The 27,215-nt window shown below is 34.4% G+C and overlaps 1 protein-coding gene across 5 annotated transcripts in view; it reads right to left on the reverse strand.

The window, feature by feature from the left end:
• Positions 1–27,215, reverse strand: part of LOC105840044 (regulating synaptic membrane exocytosis protein 2) — a 162,922-nt gene that overhangs the window by 77,775 nt on the left and 57,932 nt on the right. For 4 of the 5 annotated variants that reach the window (XR_003625753.2, XM_012686768.3, XM_012686770.3 and 1 more), the window contains exons 4-8: positions 14,390–14,468; positions 11,813–11,972; positions 8,930–9,181; positions 3,847–4,009; positions 2,987–3,292 (exon numbers count right to left, since the gene is read on the reverse strand). Coding sequence is in view for 4 of the 5 variants with exons in the window: in XM_012686768.3 (XP_012542222.1) it covers positions 2,987–3,292; positions 3,847–4,009; positions 8,930–9,181; positions 11,813–11,972; positions 14,390–14,468 (960 nt within the window). In the remaining variant the exon portion in view is untranslated. The remainder of the gene's footprint in view (positions 1–2,986; positions 3,293–3,846; positions 4,010–8,929; positions 9,182–11,812; positions 11,973–14,389; positions 14,469–27,215) is intronic. The other variant, XM_012686769.3, reaches the window with a different exon arrangement.

Here is a 27,215-nt window from a genome sequence, read left to right on the forward strand (position 1 = left end):
ATTATGTTAGTACAAAGATAAAAGAGTAGCATGAATTTAATAAAATGCTCTGGTAGAGAGAGACAAAAATCAGGCTATGCAATATATTTTAAAACTATAATAGATAGATATGTCTATCGGAAAACTGAAACAAATCAGTGTTTTACAGATGAAATGTTTCGATATCGTATATTTATATCTGCAACCGTGAAATATTTTTCACAGAAATGTTTTTATCAATAACTAATATGTGCATGATTGGAGAAAAACCATATTGTAATTATTATATATAAACGAACATATAATCAATTTTATTCAAAGAGATCGATTTTATGTATTTATTTTCTTAGCTTTCTTTGTGTCGGAGAAATAACAGTACGCGTGAAAAAGCCGATATCAGTAGAATATTGAAATATCTGGTTACTGCACAAAGACTTTAAAAAAGTTAAACATATATTCGAAAGAAATAAAATAGTCAAAATGGTTGTTTTCACACCAAAGTACGATGCGGGTCGAATGCCAATGTTGTTTCTCTCTAACACAGGAAGTGGAGTTTTCAGCTCTTGGCTGCATAGAGAAACAAGTGTAGGTCACATTATATATACGGGTTTTACACGAATACGGGTATATTTTTGTGTGACTGTGAAGATAGAAGGAAAAAACGAAATATTAACATTATAATTGATACTATAACATTATAATTGATATTATAATTGATACAGAGGGAGGAAAGAATTTAAAAAATTAATGATATAATCTCGGGGTCAGAAGTAGATAACTAAATCTTATTTCTCATCGTTTTAATTTTTCTTCTCGAACAAACTTGAATTATTATAGGCTTTCTAATATTAAAAATTGTGAGAATTTGTAATAAATCGTCGATTAAAGTTTTACGAGGATAAAATTTTCATTCAAAGACGCTATATATATAGTCGATAAAATGTCATTTTATCTGCGTGCAGTTGTTTATTCTATTTTGAACACAGTAATGTGTTAATAATGTTACAAGACATTTTCTTAAGGGGATGCTGCAGCTGTCCTGTTTCACCGATTATTGTGATTATTTGCAATTCATTAATCTTTTAATTGTATTTACAGAATTAAAAATCCTTCTCCACAATTAAAGTACAGACGTACAGACGATTCTGTAAATACAATTAAAAGATTAATGAATTGGAAATAATCAAAATAATTGGTAAAGCAGGGTGGGTTCAGCATCCCCTTAAGCGTCCACGAATTACTTCGAGAAAGGAATTTCTCGCTTGATATCTCGATTTATGCAAAACTCAAGTTTAGGGTATGCTGACCAAGGTTTGCTTTACTGTACACCCAATATTATTTTGTGCAATATCAGCCCCTTGACAGGGGCGAAACTCACGTTACATCAAACCAAGTATCGAATTGAGGCTATAACACGTTGCGCTCGGCAAAATGGAAATTTTAGAAGCAACCGAATAGCCGATCAATGCGTACATGCATGAGTACTGATGGCTTTGAAACCGCGTTACGTCCGTACGCTTCTCTGTGACGCATCGGAAATAGTTTCCACGGAAAGTTCACTGCAAGTTCCGCCTTGTGCAAGGCTTTTCGATAGAGCAAAGACGAGGGAGGGGACGGGGAGGAAAGAGGAAAGGAAAGAGAAAAGCGGAATTTCTATGTCGAGTCGAGATGCTTGTTTAGTGCTTCCGATCACGCAGACTGGTAGGTAATATGCGCGCGCAGTGTTGAAGTTACACGGTCATAGAAATGTATCTCAGGATACGCGACACACGTCCAACAGACGCTCAATTGAATTCATGAAAATGGGAATTCTGAAACTAGTTCCGCGCGGTCGCTATTTAAAGCTGTTGCCTGCGGGAAATTTTAATGATACCCTCAACAACTGGTTACCAACAATTTGTTGATGCGCTACGTGAAATTTTCATGAAGTTTTACCTGCAAACCGCAATAACACGATAGGTACCGTTTGGAGACATTTAAATCACGAACGGGATCGCAAAGTTAATTGAAATGGAAGTCGCGGTTTGAACATTTTGTAAATCGGGAGTTTTCAGCCGTGTTTTCACACCATGCACTAACATTCCTTGCGGAAGAAAATGTCGAGCGAATGGACGGGGCCAGCATCAAAATTCGGTCAAAATATGTTTAGCGAAAATCGGCTTATTCATTTCCTCCGAAGTTGGGTTGCCTTTGATGGCGAAACACCGAGCAGGACGCCCGCATCCGCGTAATGGAGCGAATTGTTTCTACGACGAAACAGAGGAAGCTATGGAACAGAACGAACAATACACACAGGGTAGAGTTACTGTTGCTCGACAAGGTCTATTCGATTATCCTAGCCGGCAGCTTTTGCCATCCTTGGGGTCCCTTAGAGCGCAGCAATCTCTAACTTGCCGCGGATGCCGTTGCGATAACTCGTAAACGCGCAATATGTGGCGGAGCACGTGTTACTAGTGTTGCTATCGGGAGGGAAGTGAGGAGGGAGTTGGAAATTTCGGTGCCTTCGCCAGGATCGAACAGCCGGTTGCTAAGTTCCTGCTGAGAATAGCCCGGGAGAGGTCAAAGATAGCGCTTTAACGAGAGAAATTACGTGAAATTATGTGTGTACATATACGTAATGTAGCACGGTTATCGATGCAGATATCTCCGGTAATTTTGGAAGAACTTCTAAGAGATGATTTATGTGAAAATATTTCGATATTTGACTAAAATTTTCAGTCTGATTAAATTTCTCTAGTTTAAGTATTTATATATTACGTGTGTATAATACATATATATATATATATATGTGTGTATAGTAAAATTAAATTATTAACTTAATTAAAAATTAACCGCGCCATTTTCCGTAACTTTTTTATTTTTTGCATTGATATAAATCAATTAGGAGTCCTTTAATTTCTTTATTAAATAATAATTAAATTATGCAACCAATAATGAAAACAAACGCAAGCTTCTGGAAATCAAAGAATAAATGTCTCATTTGTGTCAATGAATTAATTCACCGTACCTTGCGCCGAAATGGAGGCTCTCTGTTGGGCGGCGGCGATGGCCATTGCGTTAAGGCCGCTACTTCCGGGCACAGCGTAAACGTCGTAGGCAGACGCTCGCCTTGGTAATTGAACCGGAAGTCCTAGGCCGGTGTCAGGATGCGTGGGCTGCGCCCCACCGGCAGCCATCGCGGCCGTTTTGATTTCATCGTCATAAGACCTTTGCCTGGTCACACGAGATTTACGGCGAACCGTACCGCCTCCACGACGAGCGCGACGACGACGTTCCTCCTCGTCGTCCGGATCACCGCCTTCCTGCTCGATCGCTTTATCAAGGAAATTGAAAGATGATGTCAGAGCTTAAAATGCTAAGTAAATTGAAATACGCGATCGAATGCAGTTAACGTAGAACGATGTTTGAAACTTATTTTGATCTTAAATAATATTGCCTGACTGAATGTGATAGAATTAATTAGCTATCTCGTTATGCAAATAGCTCAATTATAATAGCAAAGTTATAAAACGACTTTTATAGATCTAAAGAAATGTTTTCGTGAAAATATGTTTAATTTATTTTCACAGAAATATCTTTATGCATTTTATATGTTCTTAAAATTAAGAAATGTCTAGAAGTTTGAAAACGTATCCGTAAAGACAATTTATCAAATTAAAGTAAAATAAGTCCAGTTTTACAATACATTAATAATAATAGTATCGTATCATAACCCCAACTTTCTCCATTATAAAGAAAAACGAGCTACATATATAATTTCTTATTTTCCTCGATTGTATCGTAACATACGGTCGTTACGCGAAATGTGACATCTGCGATCTGAAGGAGCAACAGATATCTCGTACAAACGAGTAAAATGATCCTTACCGCCCGTCTGGGCCGGCATGACGACTCTCTGAGGGCTGGTCGCTCTCCCTCTATCAGAGGCTTGATGGCGATCGGGCGAGCCGCCCCTCGACTTGCTCTTCCGGTCCAGGTCGCGCTCCCATCTGAGCTCCTCTCGTTGACGTTCTCCTGCAACCTTTCGAAACTACAACATTACGATACAGAGATTAGGGCTCGATGCGGGTAACGTCACCACATGTAGGCCGTGAGTAAGGGCAGAGAGGAAGTCCAAGCATCCCCAACAACACGGCAAGGGTGGGCGGGCAGGGAAATGCAAGTACAACATTAGTAGGCAGCACAGATTAACACCTAGAAGCTCATGGTTAGATCAATGCACAGAGATCAGCTTACGACTCTGGGGTTTATGATTACTCGAATGATCGAAGCTGTGCAGTCGTATTCGTCATTCAGATTTTAAAAGAGCTATTCAAGCTTTCTATGGCGAAACAGTATCCGTAAGTTATCAAATTCTATTTATGAGGACAAATTTGTTTGTATCTTTTTTTTTACTTTTTATTTTAAATATATTTGGAATAAATATAACAATAATCTGATATATACAAGTTTGTGATTATCTTTAGACTCAAGAGCTGTTTGAGAAGGTAACAAATTATTTCTGTGAATGAAACGAGCGATTGTACCAGTGCTCCAACGTAACGTGAATCAATTCCGTGGATCTGAATTAAATAATTCGTTCCACCGGCAGATTGCAACAAAGACATTTCGCTCGACGCCCGAAAGAGCTCTGAAGCTCTGGGTGTGGGTGCGCTGCCCTTTGATAATGAAAATTAATAGCGTCCCCGAGACGCGCTTGCGGGTAACAAGAAGGAAGACCGCGGAAACACGGCTGAGAGTTCGCGATAATAATGAAACGGCCACATCCGAAAATTAACTTCGTCCCGTTTTCGTCACGCAAACCCGCCGGCCGCCGCGCGTCATAATTGCACGTCGGTAACAATTAAACCGAGGCGAGCTGCTGCGCTACGCTGGCTACGTCGTACCAAGCTCGAGAGGGTTTCGGCATTAAGGCTCCATTAGGGTCGGGGGGGCAACGAACGGGACGCGATGGCGGGCACGTCGCCTTTCTCGGCGCTCATCGCTGCCGGGCCGGATGTGTGCGCCGCACACAGCGCGGGCTGCCTCGATTCCGCTTTCGAGCACCTGTCGCGCCGCCATAAATATTCATGGTGATGCAGTGCGCAGGGTGTAGGAAAACGTTACTTTAACGCGACGAAGATGTGGCGCAAAGAACGCCGCGATAATTCCCTCCTGACGAAATCACGTTACAGGTGTACACATTTTCGCCGCGGTAGTCTATTCGAGAGAAAAACCAGGTCGCCATTTGCATCAGCCCTTGTTGTAAGTAACGCATGCCGACGTGAGTACATATATGCCGCCGATGATTTTCGAAGTGCAAGGCGCGCGCGTGACACGGAGGGGGATGTAGCGCGGATACTCCGCATGTTGCGCATCACTCAGGATGCTCAGCCGGCCGTAAATTATCCAATAGGCGTAGTCGGAACGTTTAAGTGAATGTGTAGGTAGCTACAGTAAGCCAGCGACGTAATGTAGGGCGCTTGGGTGGTATAAACACAAGTGCCAAATGCAATTTTAATCCGGATGTAGATTCCGCGCCCGCATTCACAGTCACATGAGACGCTGAGAAATCGCGTTACAGTTTTAGATCAAAGCTGCCGGGAATAATAGTAATCAAAGAAAAATTCGTAATCTTAAAATTGCACGTTTCAATTCGAATGAAATATTCTTATGAAATTAATAAAATTGTAATTGTAACATAAATGCAGAATCTATTCGATTGAATATTTATGTCGCACGGTTAAAAATACTGTTCGCAATTAAGAATTTACGCGATAATCCGATTGAATCGGTGTCTCTGAGGTTTAGTAATTATTTTTTCGCGTCGTATGTTGAGCCTTGAACGTTGCGAGTGCATTTCCGCAGTTTTGCCGGCAGCATTGCAGCAGTCGTGTTCCGTGTCATCCATCATACGGCCGTTTTAGCTCGCTCGAGAAACCGGTAGCCGTGACGCGCGAATGGCAGCGAAGTAGATTGAATCTCGAGATGGAAAAAGCGCCAACGACAATTACCACGAGGAAGATAAACGCGCCAGGTGCCCTTCAGCGAGGCGTGTGTCGCGAGGGTGACTGACACACGCGCGCGCGCGCATAAACTCCAGAATTAGCGTTGCCATTTCGTAAATACGAGACATATCTCTCCCTCTCTCTCTCTCTCTCTCTCTCTCTCTCTCTCGCATTTGTCTACGCCTACGTACGTGCGTAAACGCTCGAAGGACGTATTTCATTACGTCATGACAATTCCGACAAAGCGGATTTACGAGCCCGAATCCGCCCCTTTTTCGACGTTGAACCTCGTCGGACAAACGGCGCTGAATCACGTCCAGCTAAATTAGACGTTATTTTATGAAAAAAAGATTTAACAGCAGTTTACTCGATGTAAATAAATAGAACGCAAAGGAGAAAATAGCGAAAAGTAAGCGAATAATTAAGACATTTTTTATTTCTATGCAATATTTTCACTATTATTTATTAAATAATAGTGAAAATATTGCAGTTCTAATTTTTACTATTCTAAATTTACGATTCTTTTAAAGATACACAATAACCTAATTATGAGAACGAAACTGTGTGTGCACGTTATAATCGAGATACAAGATACATGTAACTCAATAAACGAATTTATTAAACAAAAATTAAAAGCTAAAATGAGGATTTTAACGAACGTTACAATCTTTTTTTTTTTTCTATTTTTGTATAGTAAGCAATCCCATATCATAAGAAATAGCTACTTCAAATCTGCCATTTTTAAACCCTTATTTCTGGTGACGTGCAGAAACACGCTCTCCTTCATTTCAATTTCACTCCACTTTCTTTCGTTTCCGCGGCCGTTTCCGCCCGCGCGCGCACAGATCCGATTATTCTGCCAAGCGACAAAAACGATTGTCGATAAATTCTCGAGGGTGAGACGTCTACCGCCGACGCGGTGCTGCGAAGTTGTTGGCTGGCACAGTGTAAGTTTCAGCTTTAGAAAGAGAGAGAGAGAGAGAAAGAGCTGCGTGACAATCAATAACCGAAGGTTTCGATAAATTCAAGGGTATTGATTCACGTAAATGTCACATCTTGTAAGCGCGAAGTAAGTCGGACGGCAATGTGGAGCGATATGGCGATAAGAAAGCGCCGGGGAAATTTCAGCTAAAACTACTGATAACGAGTATCGATAGGCGCAGAAACGGCAGGACGGAGCATCCCGATGTGCTTTCTCTTGCACGTTAAAACTTCCTATCGCTAGATCTTCCACCTTGCAATTTGCAAACGGAACAACAATGGCTCTTTAGAGGCATCATATCCCGGAGGTCGTAAAACGCCTGTGCGCGGTGCCTTTACGGCACATTTTCGTTCGAGACGTTCGTTCTCGTAGCATTCTACCGCCACGAGGCTGCACGGTAATTACGCGTCCGATAATTGTCTGTCTGAGTGCCGAGTAATGAGAAGTCTGACCGCACACACACACGCGTACGAGATACGCATTGGTGTGCACTCGTTTCTGATATACACGCGTGCGTGTCTGCGCGGGTGTGCTCCGTTTGCGTGACAAGTGCACACGGTCTACGCGCAATGAGATCTCGTGGAGAGCTCGTGGTCGAGCTCCGCGTCGAGCCCGGCACCGACACCGGGAGCGTACCTCGTTAAAGCCGCACGTGACGAGGACGATCGTCGATATGATCGTCCGTACAATTTACGACCTCTCGTAAACTGACGTAAATTAGTCGAACACAAAGGGGATAATAAGTAAAATGCTTGATTTAGGCGTATACAGTTACTTCCTTACTTTAGGCGACATCACTGTGAATGATATTGTTTCCAGTTGGAAAAAATATATGAGTTTCAAAAAATTTTGTTAAAGCTAAAAGTAATAAAGCTGTATTTTTTGTATTAAATTAAATATTTTATTCTGACTATTATAGTGATTTTAACAAAAGTTATGATAAAATATCGTTAATGTAGACGCGATTTTTTGTACTAAGTTAGATATTTTACTCTAAATATTATAATAATTTTACGAAAAATCATGATAAAATACGATTTATATAGACGGCAATTTTTCTACGCAATTGTTATGTAGAGTGATGTCGGGATTGATATTACAATAAGAATCAAATCACGTTACGTAATCAACGACGTTTTGAAAATTGCGGAAAGGACGCAACTTAGAAAAACATTACCTGTGATTGAAAAAAAAAAAATTGACTCTTTCGTCCTCGCAGTCGTCGACTACAATCGGAATAATTCAAAATCTCTCTCGACGAGCGATCTGCACTTTGTTACATAATGCAGATGATGTGCAAAAATCTCGATGAATAGTATGGCGTATGCATTTAAGATAACAGCGAAGTGTAGCTTAAAGCGTTCAAGCGGACACTTAAAGCATATTATATACGTTGACTCATTTGACAGCGGTAATTCAGCAACCCTAATTTCAAACATGGCTGCACAAATATTCTCGCGTATAACAGTATATCTCTCAGGATATTTAATTATGCACCTCACTGGGAAAGGGGAATCTCGTGCGATAGTAAGTCGTGAATAACATTGAAAGCCAGTCGAATGATACGGTGCGCACGTAAAGCGTGGCCCTTATTTTTCAAATTTTGAAAACTTTATCTTTGTTTTTTTTTTAACGCAAGAAAACTAATTTTATATATTTCGTTGAATATATTAATTCTCTTTAAAGAAAAAGAAAGATCCTTAAAAACTAATAATATATTTTTTGAGAAAGATAATTTCTGACTCAAAGAAAAATTGTATTTTGATCGTAAAAAATTATTACTGAAAAAGTAACTGTAATAGTAACGATGTTACTTTTTAACCCCGACTATGTGTTACGGGAGGCAATATGGCATCTATTCATATTGTAATATAAAGCGATCAAAAAGATCGAGTCTTTATGAAGCAGTTACGCTATCTACTTTCGGTTAGTTGTTCAACTCAGGGAAACATATATTATCGTAGACCAAGTTTTTGCTTACCTTCTCTAATTCCTTGAGACTAGCTGGCGAAACATCAGAATGCCTTCGAATTTCTGGACTTCTCGGTGGAGCCAATCCACTTCCAAGTGCACCTATCTGACTTCCAGAAGGACCGAGTCGGGCGTCGCTGTGCCTCCTGTGAAGAGTTTCCAAACACGGCACATCTAGCATCGAATCTGTAGATTCTTGTGTCACTATCGGCTGGTCCCTCGAGGCAATCTTTCGACGGCAAACGCTACATCGCCAGGAAGACTGTAACATTTCCGAAAGAAAGCAATCAACTCTCGTTCACGTATTCGTCCATTTCCTGGCGACAAGCTTATTTCTAATATTGACACATTGTATCCTCCAATAATACTAGTTTACAGAGTTTTATGAAAGAGCACATGAAGACTGTTTGTAGAATAATTTTTGACTGAATCTGCCATCAAAATAATTCTATTAAGCTTTTTAAGATATAAAAGAAGACACTTTTCCAATAAGTGCATAATTATTTTTTGAAATTATAATACTCTTAGCGAATTGTGTTTTGCATAATTATGCTGACTCATAATTAGGACTTATGTATAAACACTGTTAAATATTTTTTCAAAATCGATTTATTGAATATATAATAATTTCTCTTTACAATTATAATATTTACAGGTCTAGTCATTTAGAAAGAAAGTAAATCAAACACCGTTCGGAATATACCTTTGACAATTGCGAAAAACCAAACACCGGTCATACTTACAATTGTACGCATTTCTAAATATTGAAAGAGTGTACTAGAATTTTATTCACATTTTTTAAAGTTTTTATAGTATTCAAAATTATTTGAAAAACAACCGTCACTCAGTATTGATTTGAATAAGCAATTAAAAAAAGGCTAATTTGAAAGATTAAGATTTAAGATAAACAAATTTTTAATAAAACTATATTTACAAGTAAACAAGCTAAATTAATAGCGAAATTCGGTCAAATTAAGCACACTGTGTGGAAAATATAATGGATAAAATAAAATACAAACATTTAATTCATATTGATTAAAAGAAAATTACATTAATCCGCAAATTTTAAAATGTTTTGTTTCCGTGTAATTTCCCACTCATGCGATATTACGCATCATTTTTAGTTCGACAAATTGCAGCAATACAAATGCAGCAAACATACAAATATTATTAACTTAACTTTTGTAAATGTTACTACAATTACTGTATTTATTTATTTATATAATCGTATTATATATTTGGCTTGACTTGTTTTATTTTATCTATAATATGCGGAATTAAAGAAAAATTTTAATATATTTTATAAAAGCAAAACATATTCTCTTTCTATCATCACATTTTTACACCGCGTTAAAAATAGAGCGCGAATGCAAATCTTGAAATTTACTAAATGCACGCATTTTCATCGTATTCACATGTACATGTAATTTTTTCTACACAATGTAACGCGACGTTTTGCTTTATTGAATGTAGAAGAATGTAGATTTTAATGAATTTCGGTTACCATGGAAATATGCCGTATGCTAGAAATGAATAGAGGTGCTGGCTGAATAGACTCAGAATGATTACGCACATTTACCGAATTTTGGTAGCCCGCAGGAATGTCGCGCAAGGGCATGCCATCCATTGTAATCCGCGCGAGATTAAATCTCATGCGATCGGCTGCGCGCATTTACCGAATTTATCAATTACGCGTGTAATTAGAATTAACGCCCGATCAACATCACGCGTATCAGCGAGTGAAGGGCAAACAAAATCGCCATTAAACCAATTAATCTTCAGTGTGACTAAACGCGTGGCGGATTCGCGCGAATCGCGAATAAATTTCCGCTAGATCCTCACGTTTACGACAATATATAGTGTAAAAGCTTAGAGCTACGAAGATACTGGTTGTTTTTTTTCTCTATCTCATGGATTTAATTATCGGCATGAAACGGTTCGGCCGAATAAGCATAATTGTCTTAGCAATTTAAAAAAAAAAAACTTTGAATGGTTAAAGGATGGAACTTTCAATAATTTTTCACGGGAATTTTTTACGTTGTTTATGGTGGTGACAGAAATTCTCTTTTAACGACAAAATCTACAAAGAGAAAAAGAGAGAGAGATAGAGGGGGGGGGGATAAAGTGAGAGTGAAAATCAGCGAGTAACAGAGTTGGATGTAATTTACGCGAGTTGGTGTTGGCATTAGGGATTTCTATTTGTTCTTGCCGTCATGAATTTTCGGCTTTTCTTGTCACTATTGATCGGCAATTAACTGTCTTTCGCATTTACGCTTCGAAGGCAAGTAATCTTCGTTCTTAGGATATTTTAGACGCTTTTTTACAATATTATACGAAGTAGATATATATTTTTTATTCCTGCATAATATTTTATTTTCTGTCTCAATGATATGATGATATGATGATAGACAACATTATATAAAATGTTTATTACGTATGGCTTTGCATAAAATATAAATCGCTTATAGACATGTTTATTTCGTTATACGAAATATGACGTAGTAACGTAAAAGTTTATTAATAAATAACCAAATAAATTGACCCCTTGGCAACGAAAGGGAAAATCAAATAAAAATCGCAAACGACGTCATTATTAAATGTGAAATGTCAAAGGAATAGCCGGGGTTTTAATTATATATAACATATAAATTAAAAAATAAACATTTAAGGGAAGCAATGGTAAATGTCACGATTAATTACGATGTTATTCTCGAAATTATATTTTTACAGTTTTTTCTCCTTCTCGTCTTCAAAACTCTTTCCTGTTTTTCTTTCGTCAGTTTCGGCAATTAATTTGCGCCCGGACGCCATCCAATCTTGTTTTACGACAATATTTACCAGCGAAAAACAATGAACAAGCTGGTTAATTAAAAATGGAGGCGTGCAGACTCACCGGATCGTCGGAATTCGTTGTCGTCGAATACGAGGCGCAGTCCTCGCAGACCTTATGTTGACACTCGCAACAAGTTCGCGAGACTTCCTCCGGGCCAAACGACTTCCGGCATACCCTGCAGTCGTCTCCGCTGCTTGTCTTGCCGCCCGTTTCTGACTTTCTGAAACATCGAACCCGATAAACTTTATTAAGTGCAGATTCTCATTTGGCACGACCATCTTTTTGAACGTGTCCTCCATTATCAAGATTATTGTTAAACATTTGTTGTTAGAACATTAAGATAAATTACTACGCAATACAAAAATAATTAACTACATTCTACCGTTATATATAGAGCATACTTTTTACGAAAAGTATTAAAGAATTGTCATATTGATTACTTTTAACAATAATGATAACTGTAAGAATACTGAAATATATTGTATTTTATTCAGTTGGAAGAAATATATGTTGTTTATTTGAGTAACTTTTATATATATATATATATATATATATATATATATAAAAGAACAAATTTATTGAATTATGATATAAACTGATTTATTATTATGCAAAAGTCGAGGTAACCAAGTTCTCAATAATCTTTTTCTTATAATACACATGCGCGTTATGTATCTTCATTTTTCTATAAAAGCATTTTATACATCTTCTACGATCGTAAACATAATTTTATAGTCGTTGTTAAAAGCAGGTTGTAAAAGAACTGTTATTACATAACCACTAGTCGTTCTATCCGAACAACCATGTTCGTTCGTGGGACAACATGCTCGTTATTTGAACAAGCGCGGGTTACTTAGCTGATCAACGAGGAATCAATCCATAGTCCTTAATGGACGTGTCGTATTAAATATCGCTCGACTGGGTGCACGAGCAAATGGAGCCGGGCAAACGGTAGAAATAAAGGTGGGTCGCACCCGTTTAAACTGACAGTGAACTTCATAGATCGTCTTCCATATGAATACTATTCGCCGCAGTGCGCTCATTTGCACGTGCGTTTCCAACGAATTAATCTTCACTCACACGAAATAATAATGCACAAATTAACAGCGACGCGCCGTTACCCCGACAAAACATTTTCAAATAGTTTTTAAATTGCAACTAGCAAAATTGTGAACAAGTGAAATTTCTTCGCGCAAACATTAGAATTTTATCATTTAATTGACGTTTACTGAAGAATGCTATCATTATTAAAATAAAAAATAGAGAATAAATACTGTAATTAATAATCTAATGTTAATATAATTTGATATTAAATATGAAAGAAAAACTGGAAATAAAGAAAGTAGATGAACTATGAAAGTAAATTTGAGAATACAAATTAAAATATAAAAAATAATTTTTATAAGCAATGAAAATTTTAGAAGTAATATAAAGAGAAAGAGAGAAAGTATCGTATTTTTAAACTTCGGAATTAAATTACAGGATTTGCATTTTTTTAATCATACATTTCACATTAATATATACTATTTCAATCTCTTAATTATTTTATATCTGAGTTATAGTTTAATAGTTACATATTATTAAATATTTTTTTTAATTATTAGACACATTTTTTAGCGTACGAATAAATACTGTATCGTTACAAATTATTTTTGTCAAGGATTAATTGCTTTTAAAAGTGTCAGTTTGAATGGAAATAGAGTGCAGTTTGACAGGTTATCCCTTAAAAAAAAAAAATAAAACTTATAAAAGCGCAATACTAGGATTTTATTGTTACAAGATACTAAAAACTATTTTGTTTTTTCCATTATCATTACTCGCAAAATTAAGTCAAAATTAAGTTATCATTTTGTGTCCGTATCAATAATGAATATATATTTTAATATAAAAGTAATTAAATTTGATTACAAGATACTCAAATTGTGATATTTATTGAGAAATTCGGTATTAAATAAAATTGTTCTAAAAGCAATAATTTTATATATGTTATATGATACATATATGATATATTATTTGATACAATAATATTGTATTTCAGATCAATATAATTAATTATTGAATAATATTTGAAATATTATGAAATACATATGATAATATCCTAATATGGAATAGTGAGAAAATTGATTAATTTAAAGTTACATAAAAATGAAAAAAATCTTTTATGATAATAATACGTAATGGGGAATACATTATGTATGTTAACAATTGAAATGTTAGATATTGAATTATTAATAATTAAATTATATTAATTATATGATATTATAAATGGTAATATGATATGTATAACAATATAAATAAATATAATTAAACTTCGGGTTGCTTATAAAAAATTGAATTATATAAAGAATTTTTCACTTCTATTAGAACTTCTATTAGAATCAATATAAGCCATGTAAAGTAATTGTAATAAAATTTTTATACATTGTTATTCTCAACTTATATCGACATTTTTACTAATTTTCTACGAATATGCCCATTTTTTATTTAGTTAATTTTACTACAATATGTTGCTAAAACAGGATTAAGTATTACTAGCACGACTTAAAGCACAGTTTTTGCAAAATTCATAGAATGAAAATTGCGCAATGCAATTGCAATTACAATACATGTTTTGTGTGAATTTTAATAGAAACTTACGGTTTCAGAGATTCAATTGTGGTGGAATCCTCTTTGGGCTGAATGTCCTCCACCGGAGTGACCTTGGCCGGCTTTGTCACTGCAAAAAGAAAATGATCTCTTTTATAGTATCATACTTCACGAAGAGATTGTGACAGTCCTATCCGCGAGCTTTCTTACAAGCTATATCCTCCCGGGATTCCTCGCAATTGGTGAATCGATTGGCTCAGCTTTTCCGCCCTTCTGTCGCCTCTGTAGGGTCTTTAAAGTTCCATTTAGATCCTTAAGAATATCTCCGGGAGAATTCGTTAAGTATTCAGTCCCGCCTTCCTTTTAGTAAGGAAGAACGCCGCAGTGATTTTATCTTGCACGATTTGCCGAGAAGCTTCCTAATCGAGCGGCGGCGTTATCGCAAATCTTTGTTGGAAAACGGCCGCGCGATTTCGAGGGTCGGCTGTTATCGACAGAAATGAGTTTCCGATGTTCCGATGTATTTCGTCGAAAGAAAAGAAAGAGAAAAAGAAGAGGAAATACTTTTCGACAACGTTTCCTGAAACTACGGCTATGTAAAAAAAACGAACAGAAATCGAATAGAATTGCCTCTATAATTTTATTCATAGAGAGAAAGAGAGAGAAAGTAAATATCGATTTTAGATTATCATAATAATATTTAATTTGTTTGCATTGTTTTTTTTTGCATCGTTAATAAGAAGAAGATATTAATTGAGAAAATCATTGTCAGTCGTAGAAAATATTTCTTAGCATTAATGATATATATTACTGTATTGCCAAGCAATGCTTTTGCAGCTTCTCAATTAACCCAAATACTCTCACGAGTAATCAAATAATGTGGTTCTTCTTCCGTCGCGAGCAACATTGCGGTATGAATTAACAGAATGAAAGAGATTACTGTACCGTGAGTCAAGAAAAAGAAGTTAACTTTCCCGCAAACGTGTCCTGCATTTTTTTTTCTTTACACCGTTGTAGTATTTTTCTTTTAAGGATTTTTTGAAGATTAGAACTTAAGTTTAAAAAAATATATAAACTTTTATTTTTTAAAGATTTATTTTATGTTATAAGCTATCAATAAAATGTAAAATTTGCTAGAAAATTTATAATAATTTAGTTATCTTTATAAAATTTTTTTAGAAAATTTTTTAATACTTATATATATATACATATATATATGTGTGTGTGTGTGTGTATATGTATATGTATACAATTTTTCAACTTCCATATTTAACACTTAATACACATCATAGAACATTTGTGTCATGCGCATTTTTTTTTTAAATACTAAGAATACTTGGATGAACAGTTTTTATTCTTTCCCTAAAAAAAAGTTTAGCGTCTAGGAAACTGGTTTGATGCTTTGTCAGTTTTAATTCAAATATTTTTGATTTTTATAATTTTATTAAAACATCTATTTTTAATTTAGAAAAATTCATGCAAAATTCATGGAAAAAACATTCTTTAAAAATTAGATAGGGACAAAAACAAGGGTATAAGTAGGACACATTGCTTTGTAATTAACAGTTACTGAATTGATGCATGATAATATAACTTTTTGCGAGATAAATTTCTTTGTAATTTCGTGCATGTGAAACGGAGAATCGCTCCTGCAGCGACCCAAAATCCGGTAAAAACGGAATTGTGTGCGAACGTATGTGGTCAAATTGGATTGCCCGTGGATCCAATTAAACTTTTAGAAAAACTGACTAGATGCCCATGATCTACCACATATCATCTTTCTCGCCGCGGAAATTAACCGTCAGATCGAATCTTACGTGAGTTATGACTCTGGAAAATACGCCATACGTGGAACGTTGCTTCACCATTGAACTGTTAATTTCGTTCATTCTCGCTCGTGAGCGATGAAAATTGTACTTTTCTATTTAATTTTTTATTGATACAGCATTATTGTAATAAATATAATACATTTATTATATCTATTAAAGCGATTTTTTATTTTATTAATCGCGGCATAGATCGAATAAGAAAACATAACAATACAGTTTTTGGCGTAACTATTTATGATGTACACATTTAACATTTTATGTACAGTATTATAAAATTTTAGTACAGTTTTTTAAACAAATTGAAAATTGATTTTTCATAAATGCAAACTTTATGGAAAATATTTCTATATACATAGAAATTTTCCGATAATTTAAATAATGTAGCAGTTTAATCGTGAATAAAATAGCTGTGTTCTATAAAATCTTTAGATCGACTACGTTGAAATTGTATTACATTTTTACTCGTATATATAAGAATGTATAACAAATTTGCAAGACGAAATACACTAACAAACTTGAAAAAGATTATTTATACTGTCATATAAATACTTAAAAATCTAATTTAAAAAATAATTAATATTTAATGTTAATGTTATATTTTGATAATTTAAATAATTTTATGTATTTATATATGTATATCATTTTCTAAATATTATTTATCTCTATTGGTAAATTATCATAGAAATTTTTGTTTATTAAAAATTTATATTATTTAAGTATGATATACTCCTTCAGATACATTAATAAAATTCTATAATACATAGAGCTGGAAAACAATTAAATCCTGTATGCTCCCATAATTAAATGTTTAAATATCTTCTTTAATAATATAATAATTAATAATTAATTAATAATTAATAATTAATAGTAATTTGATTGCACTTGATGCGCATATGCACTCGTTGAAGAATCAAATTACGAATATAATTCACTAGTCCGCATTTTTGACGATTTGATTGTTGCGAAAACATATGCCAACGTTGTCGACTCGATTTTATTAATGAAATTAACTCTCTCCGCGCTGGCACCTTGCCACGGTGTTTTTGTGAAGACATGGTTGGAAATCGCGTTTGCTTTTCTGTTGACGTTAACAAAGCGGATTACCAGTATAGTCGACGAGCGCACCAAAAGAAATTCTCTCTGAACGACGTGTGAGAAATGTCAGGATTTTCCTTCTTGTAGCGATTACTTCGTTATCGTTGGAATTCACTGAGGTCACGTAAGAGCTCCGTGCTTTGACGCAAGACAAATCGTTATCTAGCTAATTGTCCGAAAAATCATTGGGAGAACGTTCCTACTTCCCTTAAGGATAGAAGTGATCATTACAACTCCTTCGTTTTTGCCTCACGCCAAATGCAAGATTTATAGGATCTAGTCAAGGAATAAAGAAATGACTTTAATTAAACTTGATATTACTTATAATTAGATTAAGCAAAATTTATTAAGCAAATGCAAAAGGCCTTTATTAATAGAATTAATGAAAGCTTTTTATTATGTATGTTTGCTTAATAAATTATATTAACAAAATAATAGATCTGGCACAGCATGATTTTAAGCAAGTTTGCCATTTATTGAAAATGCCTTTCTTGAAATACGCGCTTACTATTTGCTTCCATATAATGTAAAACAGCTTACGAAACACATTATTCGTTTCAATACCTCCAGAACACTGAAAGACGGATTATATATGAAGACAATGCTTTCTGGGTTTCTCAAAACCGCGTTTAACCAAGGACGAAAATGCTCTCTATACTCTCGACGTATTTAACGTGTTGAGGATTGTATATCTCAGAACTCGCTATGCTGTTCATGACGTGTTATCGTTCTTTCAGGACTCCAAATAACCATAGAAAAGACAAGACGGTTTCCCTCCTTTTGATGGAAAGCTCAACAGCATCTCCTTGAATTTCTAACAGAGGCAGCCCGAACTTCCTCGCGGCTTCGAGTTTTCGGAAGTGCGATGGTCTGCTACAAACACGCGAGATTTAACTTCGTGAGAGTTGTGTAACAAGAGGTCGACCACGACCGACTTGCATTATCGTTTCATATCGATTTATCGTTTTGAATGGGACGAAAAGACATTCGTAATAATTGTTAAATTCTAATAATTTAAAAAAACAAGAATAGTAGATTTGTTTTATTAAAAATATTCTATTAAAAAACATGTAACACGATATTTCACAATATGGAATAATTTTTAGGAAAATTAATTAACAAAGCGACGTGGATGTTTTTGTGAGCTTTTTTTTTCATTTGATTTATAGCAGTCTTTTTCTCATTAAAAAATTTTTTTATATATAAATAGTTCCGTTACTTTTACACTATTAGAAATTATTAATATGTTCTGCTTCTATATCTCGTACGAATATCTTCCTATAATAACAGGACTTGATAAATCGCTCAATATGGACCCCTTACAATAAATCGTGATCGCTTTAATATAACGAGAGCTAAATGTTTTGTAAATGATAACGAGTAATATTGCGTTAGCAGTATCTTGACATTCTTCAACTAATAAAAATCAGATATTTTATAGATATAAATGTAGCAAACGTACGTTTTTTTTTTTCAACACATTCTACAAAATCAATATCTCTCACGATATTTATTTTTCGCAACTAGAAGCATGCTTCCAATATTTTTCCAATAAACGCAGAATCTTTGAATAAAAAAATATTGGAAAAAGACATTTTATTAAGATAATATTCATCGAAAATTTCAAAAAAACTTGAAAACTTGCAAAAAGAACCGAAACCACTGTGTCGATCCGGTGATATGGAAATGTAATAGAAAATTTGTTGAGAATATGACAAATAAATACTTTATTCTTTTCAAATAACATTTTGACTTTATTATTACAATATTATTTAAGAAAGAAAATTTTTTATATTTAAAATAATGATAAAAAGAGAAACACTTGTCGAATATATAATTTTACGATATTAAATACATGAGATTTCTTCGATTTTGTTATATTACGCATTTACTGTTTGCGTATTAATACATATCTAAATTTTGTCGAAGCTTTTGATACATTCGTAATACACGAAAAATTTGTTTCGGTATTTTATATGAATATATGTGTCGTCTCAAAATATTATCGACAATTTAAAAATTACATTTGGGTATCTGTGTAAAATTTAAGCATAATTATCTTGTTGATTTAAAAGTTATTTAATTTTTTGTTTTTAATTCTTATTAAAAATTATATTTTACACTACTTATTTGCAAATTTGATGAGAAAATAGCATTATGAATTAAATCAAACTTTTTAGGCTAATAAAACTCATAGATTAATATAACTCTAATAATTATTTGTGCAAAAGTTTATTTAAATTTATTTATTGAAAAGTTATTTACCTAAAACCGCAGCAAAATAAGCTTTTAAAGACTTCATTGCATAAACTAATTTTTTCTTCTTTACAGTTGATTTCAAAGTCCAATTCGGATATTCACGGCAAAAATTTTGTATCTCTGATTAGGAAAAAGAAGAATAAACCTAAGAAACTTGTTTTTAAATTTTTATAACTTTTAATTGGTATTGCAGATCCAAAACATTCTTAAAATGTAAATCCAATCCAATTTCGCGCGCTATTACGAAGAGCAATATGTTTAGATGCAAAAGCGAAAATGTATTAATTTCAATATCATTCAGATCGACTACGTATTATTGATTCTCGACCATTGCATAATATTTTTAACAGCTCATATTTTCAAATGGCAGTACGATCGTCAGTGATATCGATACTATCGCGGCTGCTGTACACTAAAAAAATATAACGACAAGCACGTAGCTTGCAAATATTTGTCAGGTGCGCAGCTTGATTTCCACGAATTTTCATCGTTCTCTAATAAGCCGTATTCGCGTAATTGGATACGCGACATATTTTTGATATCACCGCTGACTGCTGCAGAAGGGGGTCGATATTGTCGATTGACATTGTGCCCGATTCAGCGCATGATAAACGGACATGTAATTAAAGCCTCCAATCCCTGATGTAACACTTCCGTAATATTAGAGATAACATAGTGCTGATGACCTATTTATAGCGTTCACGCAATTCAATGCAATTAATATTAATATAGTAAATGTAGTAATTATTTGAGGCGTCTTGTTATATAAAATTATTTAAAAATGTGAATTTGTTCGAATATTTAATCTTGTATAACCATATCGCGTGCAGATAAAATGTTATGTAATTGGCAGATGTTCTTCATTTTATGTGAAAAGTTAGATAAATCTGTCATTTTAGGCAGGTAATATTCGGATAATATTCATCACCATATATTTAGAATTGATAAAACATTAAAAAAATGTTTTATAAATTCTAAATATGTTGCGATGAATTATCTTTAATATTTAATCGATGTTACATTTATAAAGAAAAACATGTTTTCACTGTTTATTTTATCGAAATACAAAAATATACGTGCGTGATAACAAGCTATTCATTCGCTAGAATTTTAATCTGGAACTACCGCCAGACTAACTGGATAACATGCTTCTTTTGAACAAACATATGCGAAGAATATAAATGAACCTTTTACAGTAAACAAGAAGAAAAATATAACTTACATTAGAATTTGGAATTGATATCATTTAATTGTGATATAGACGTAAACGAGTTGGTAAAATTAAATATATAAATTATTAATAAATAAATAAAATATCTTTGCTATTATACTTTATAATGTTTAAATAAAGAAACTATAATGAAATTGTTAGAATTGTTGGAAGAGGGGAAGAAAATACATGTATGTATAATCTCTGTTTACAGTCTTCAATCATTTAAAAAATTTGGTAATTTATATGTGCGTGCGTGCGCGCGCGCGCGCGTGTGTGTGTGTGTGTATTAAATGCACGCGATGCATTTTTACGACAAATATTATGGAGTTAAAATAAAAAGCGAACAAATGTCACCATCAATAATGATATAAATATTAATTTGGCAATAGAAAAGAGAGAAGGGCTGCAGATATTGAAATAATATATTAAATAATATTGAATATTAAATGTTTATAAATGGTACGTATAGCTTATTAGTATTTAAATCTAATCAAAACTTATTGTGTTATCAAACAAGTTCCCAGTAATTAATCACAGATTATACATATAACTACTAAATCAACAATCTGTTATAGGCAACGGGCATTTTTATATGAGAATTGTTTTACTATGACATAAAATCGTCAAACAACTTGTATTTCACACGCACAATAGTATTGCTTAACCAAATGATGAAGTGAAATTAATGAATCGTAATGGGGCGTGTTACTGCCCGACGGCAGTGCGCTATTGGTAGGGTTATTGCTGGTAATTGATCTCTAGGTACAATCACATTGTTAATCATCACTGTAATTAATGGAGCAGCGGATCGGTAGCGAGTTGGCTGGTTGAATGGAATACCATAGAATTAGCAGTCGCAGAGTGTATCTTGATGCGACTGACGTGTATCAAGGTAACAATAAATTTTGACAATAATTCCCGTATTTCGCGCCAGAATAAAAAACGTATTCATTTGATATATCAATAATAATATGAAAGTAATGTCATTTTATTTAATAATCGAAAACATAATCGATTTGATAAAAATATTATGATATTTCATCCTTTGCGTTAAAAACTGAGAACGATGAAAGATAATCTTGTCAAATATATAACAGAAGAGAAGGTGGTAATATGGCCACCCGTTTACATTTTATACGATAACTTAAAAATATTTGAAATGCTTCGCTTTAGAGGTAAAAACACAAATGTTGATCAGTTTTCAATGCAAATCGCAATATGACGTTATATACCGTTGTTACGATGTCGAAATTAGATTTCACAGTATATGGGATAATGATGCTAGCGATTCGAAGGGTGTGTAAGAGGAGAGGTACTAGTGAGCAAATGCGAGATTGGAATCGGTCGTATTCTCGTGCGTTACCGCTGAATTATATCACGATGGTGCCTGGCTTGAACATTAAAGATGGCCCATTCAAAATGCCTCTCTTCTCATCGTCTTTCAAAGACGCGAACAAAGGCATCGCATTCTCGCCGGATATGTATGCGAATAACGCGAAATCCGACTTTCAATAGAAAGGAGGCTCGGGGATTTCGAATCACTTGCGCCTTTCCTTCTTGCACTTTTCTCCATCGTAGCGAATATCTTCAGTTCAAAACTTCACTCATTAGCGATTCATCTTCTATCTTTTTCTCTTTTATTTATTTAAATTGCATTTTTAATAAGAAAAATTGTTTTTAAAAAAAATTACATTTAAAAATGAATCGTTATTTTCGTAGTAAGAGTAAAAAGTACAGAAAATACAGTAAAAATATTACTTCATGATGTAAATGAATATAAATTATGCATTTTTTGTTTCTCTGCTTTCTTCTGAAATGTTAGACTTACAAAAAAATTTATCTCGAGTGAAATTTTATATTGCAAATTTTAACAGCAGAACAAATATTTAAAGTAAAGTATCTAAATTAAAAATCATGAAACTGGATCTTTCTCTAATGCTTTTAATCACATTCTGTATGAGAAAGCGATATTACATACTTTATACTCGAATTATTTTGAAGCGACCCTGAGAAAAAAGATAGTTATCTGCACTTTCTCGTTTCATTGGGAATGGCAAATACGTTATAGAATTTCTGCAGAATCGTTTGAAAGAGATCTACCGAAATGGAAGGATCAGAAAGTAAATCCTCAAAGATCGAAGATCGTAGTTGTATTCGAAGACCAATGAAAAAGCGCGTTGCCAGGAGGGATTAAAGAAACGAGAGACAGCGGGTGAAGGAGAGATAGATAGAGAAGGGAAGACCAGGATGAAAATCAATATAGCGGGTGTAGATTTGAATATTTTACATATAACGCGCGCACACGTGCACACACTAGTTTGCGATCACTAGAACGGAATCGAAACCACACGAGAAGCAGATACTCCATCGCGTTGACTGCATGAAACCCCCTAGGGGGTTGATTCCCGTTTACAAGACATTGTTGATTCTAAGCGGCTCCGGAAAGATGCTTCGAATCGGTGAATTGTTATGAAATCAGGGATTTGCAATAACTATACTTAATTAGCTAATAAAGACACAAGTTATTTGTAAGACGACTTATACGAGACTGACCTATATTGCAACGAGCAAATAACAATAAAGTATTTTTTTAATATAAGTAATGTAGGGGAGTTTTTAAATACATACATATACTTAAATTATTTTTTATAATATTTTTCTTGTAGTATGCAAATTGGAAATTGTATATATATAATTGATGTTTTAGATACCTATTATTATACAATGTTTAACCTTTCTCTCTCTTTCTCCCTCTCACTCACTCTCACGTTAATGCCAATTAATTTATTATGAGTCTTTTATGTTGTAAAAGATGCAATTTAAGTAACCGCGGTCATTTTACTTGTATCTGTGAGTGTCATAAATTGTATCGCGCCTTTGAAAGTATTGAATTTATTAATAAAAATAATTAAAAATGTAAATAATTATGAACTAAAAAGTCTTTATTAATAATTGATTAAATTTTTAATAATCAATAAATAATAATAATAACAAAAAAGTAAGAATATCGAGATAAATCTGACTTGAATTTATTCTTGTAATTGATTTTATCCTTATTAATTATTACTTTTATTATTACTACTTATCTAGTTCTATTTTACTAGAATTACCACACAGACCTAGGAAACTAGTAAAACCAGGAAAAGTCATGGAAATTTAAAACGAGGTCGGGGAAAAAGTCAGGGAAAAATAAATGATATAAAAAGTCTGGAACTTGAGCTCTGCTTACCGTTTCCTTAAATGCTCTTACTCTAAAGAGTAATTATAATTTTTTAATGTTATATCTAACTATCCATTTTTTAATTAGATGCCTTCAAAATTCGCACACTCTGCAAATTATGTCTTTACAAAAACCTAAACATTAAGACATAAGCAGTAAAAAATATCAATCCCGACTGATTATTTTTTGACAATAAGAAGAAAATAGAGAAGTCGCATGTATTTCACTGCAAAGATTCTATTTTTCTCTATTTACATTTAAATTTTATTCAAAAATTATATACATATAATGACGCCACTTTTTTAATCATATTTTCAAAGCGCAATATTTTAAAGGTCAATTAATTTGCAAAAAAAGTTGTTTATTATTGACAAATAAACTTTTTATCTGATATATTTCCGACTTTAGTTGAATTTATACTATCCATGAAGAAAATCGCGTACGTATAATAGCTTTGTAATCTCCCAACAGACAATTGCAAAATCCCAAATTGACAGTCACGCCACGAAGAACGGGGGGAAAGAAGAGCATGTGCATCGCCAATGTGCCCGCGGGAATTGCGGACGGATATCGTATGGAGCCGGTGCTCTAGGTGTAAATAACAGTTACTATTCCATCGCTTCCCTCTTCCGTTGTGTTCACCCCGAGGGCATCTGCATCTCTCTCGTATCGTTACCTAGCTGTTTGTACGTGTCTCCGTGTTCCATCCCTTCTGAACATATGCTGGCATTTTTCATAGGAGCCCTCAGACCCCGGCTTGTTGAGTAACGCCGCTTTTGTCGAACTTTCTACTCTCCTCGGAAGTTTCCTTCGCTCGAGCTCTTCCGTTTATGCCGACTTCACGACTCCATCACCCCGACGCCTCGCGTTATCCGGTCGCTCTCGCAAATAGCTCAAATTTCTGGCGAGGAAGCGAAATGAAAAGGGATGTCGACAGCTATTTTTTAGAGAGCAATCCTTTTTCTTTTCTCTTGTAATGTTTCTCATATTTTTCAATAAAAATGGCCTTGTGTTTTTTTTCTGTTTATTTTTATCTATAGATAGCATTTTTTTTCTCTCTCTCTCTCTCTCTCTCTTCTTTTCTTTCTCTTTTATGAGAATTTTATAAATATTTCTCAATTTGATTTCACATAAATATTTCGTGATATATTTTGCCATTATATTTGATTCAATATTATTTATGTAACATGCGGGCGCGTGTGAGTATGTGTGTGTGTGTGTACATATATATATATATATTGTTATTACTTTTATATCACTAATATAAAAGAGATTTTGTTGTCAATTTGTACGCTCCATTCATCTAGCCAAATCACTTTGTGAATCCGTGTGTCGCATTCCGAACGTATTTTACGGTATATCAATCATAATAACCTCTCGCGATTCGGTCTTTTCGTAGGAAGACAAAATATGATATCATCCGTCTACATTCCGTTAAGCAGCACGATTATCCGAAAAATAAAGCCGCCATATTCGCCGAGTTAACTAGCGTGTTTCAGACTCAGTTAACTAGAGAGTTTCGCCGGGAAGTACCCGTTCTCCCCTTTCTCCCTTTTAGAGTTGGATTGGAGAGGTTCAGTGGGTGTAGCAAGGTCTGCAGAAGGTTACAGGCGAAATTCCCGGGAAACTCTCGAGCTGCGAATCTCCGCCAATAGATGAAGCGGAGTCGAATCGTCGTGTGAGGGCCCGGGACGCGGAGGGTACGAAGTGGATTAATTAGAACTGCCCGTTTCGTCGGTAGAACGACATTAACTCACTTCCCTTTACGTCTGATCGTTTGTGATTGCGATTAAAGGCTTAAACATCATTACTTAACGATCGGGCGAACAAAACGTGTATTAGACCCCGAGGAAATGGAAGATCGATCTTCGCAAAGCCGGTCTTGTCAAAAGACTTATCGTACTCCTTCTTCCTCGCAATTAATACGTTTCTTCTCATTTCAGAAATAAAAATTTAATCTCCAAGAAATTTTTAAAGATAAAAGTATAATTCATAATTAATTTCGTTTAACCATTGACTCTCTCCTTGTCTTTTTTTTCCTTTCTCTGATAAAATAGTTTATTACCATTTTTTTTTCTCAATTATTCCAACAAATCTGCTTACGAAAGTTACGTTCTTTCTTTCCTCTACAATATTTTTTGCACATATTTGCATTGGGAGCAAGTCTCTATTCTAATTCTTGTACATCTGATTTCTGTCCAAAATACCGTATAATAAATTACAAAATGTTAATTTAAAAAAAAAGTAGTTAAAGTCAACATGTTGTTATGCGGTATCGTTAAATGATCGAGTTTAATGTAATCCGATATGCAAATGGAAAGGATAAAAATTTGCGGCACGATTTACGTTATGAAACAAGGAAAATAAGTCCCATCGGAAGGAAACATTTTTTTTATATCCCATTGAATCTCTGTCATTTGAATCCCGCCCCGCGCATTTGAGTTCGACTCGCCTAGAGAATATTTTTACAATACTTCCCACTTGTCTTTGTTAAAGTTTTTTCCTGGGATTAAAATAAAGCTCAACGAGATTTTGTTTTACGATTTTTGACTACATCGCATGTGTTTTCTCTCTCTTTCTCCCTCGTTTTCTAGATTAATGGGTTTTCCTTCGAATATTGTTTCTTTATTTTGCACAGTAATAGGGAAGATAAAACTGCGCGCGTCGCGTTTCCACAGATTACACTGCCAGGTTTATTTTATATTACTTTAAAAGAGTCGTAATCCGAAAAATTTGGATGGATAAAATTTTATCACAGCAATTACATACGTGACTCTCAGTTTCGAAATTAACTCTCATCGCCAATCGCCTGATGGAATCGTTTGATAATCGAGCTCGTGAACATTCTCTCAATCGGATCTCTCTTGTCAAATCGACTATGAATGATGCATCGCTTCGTATTTTGGTATATTCCTTTGAATTCACCAAGTAACCTTTAAACTTTTAGCACCTCTGTGAAAACGTGATTGCAACTTGAGATATTCCGGATGTGTATACGAGTATGTATGTGCGCGCGGAGTATTCCGGAGTGTCCTACGTCGAGTAATGTAAAAAAATGTAAATTGAATTCGTACCTTCCCTTTTAGCGAAGTAAAAGCATTAAAGTCCTAGGCAACCACGCGGGACTATTAATTATGTTTGCCAATAGCGGTAAAATACCAGGCAGAGGAACGCACAGTGCCAAGATACCATTACGTCTATCTATTAAAAAGCCATCAACGAAATGCAGATGGAAGTGGAACGGAATAATTTTATCGCAGT

The sequence above is a fragment of the Monomorium pharaonis genome, chromosome 3, assembly GCF_013373865.1.
Source record: "Monomorium pharaonis isolate MP-MQ-018 chromosome 3, ASM1337386v2, whole genome shotgun sequence".
NCBI lineage: Eukaryota > Metazoa > Arthropoda > Insecta > Hymenoptera > Formicidae > Monomorium > Monomorium pharaonis.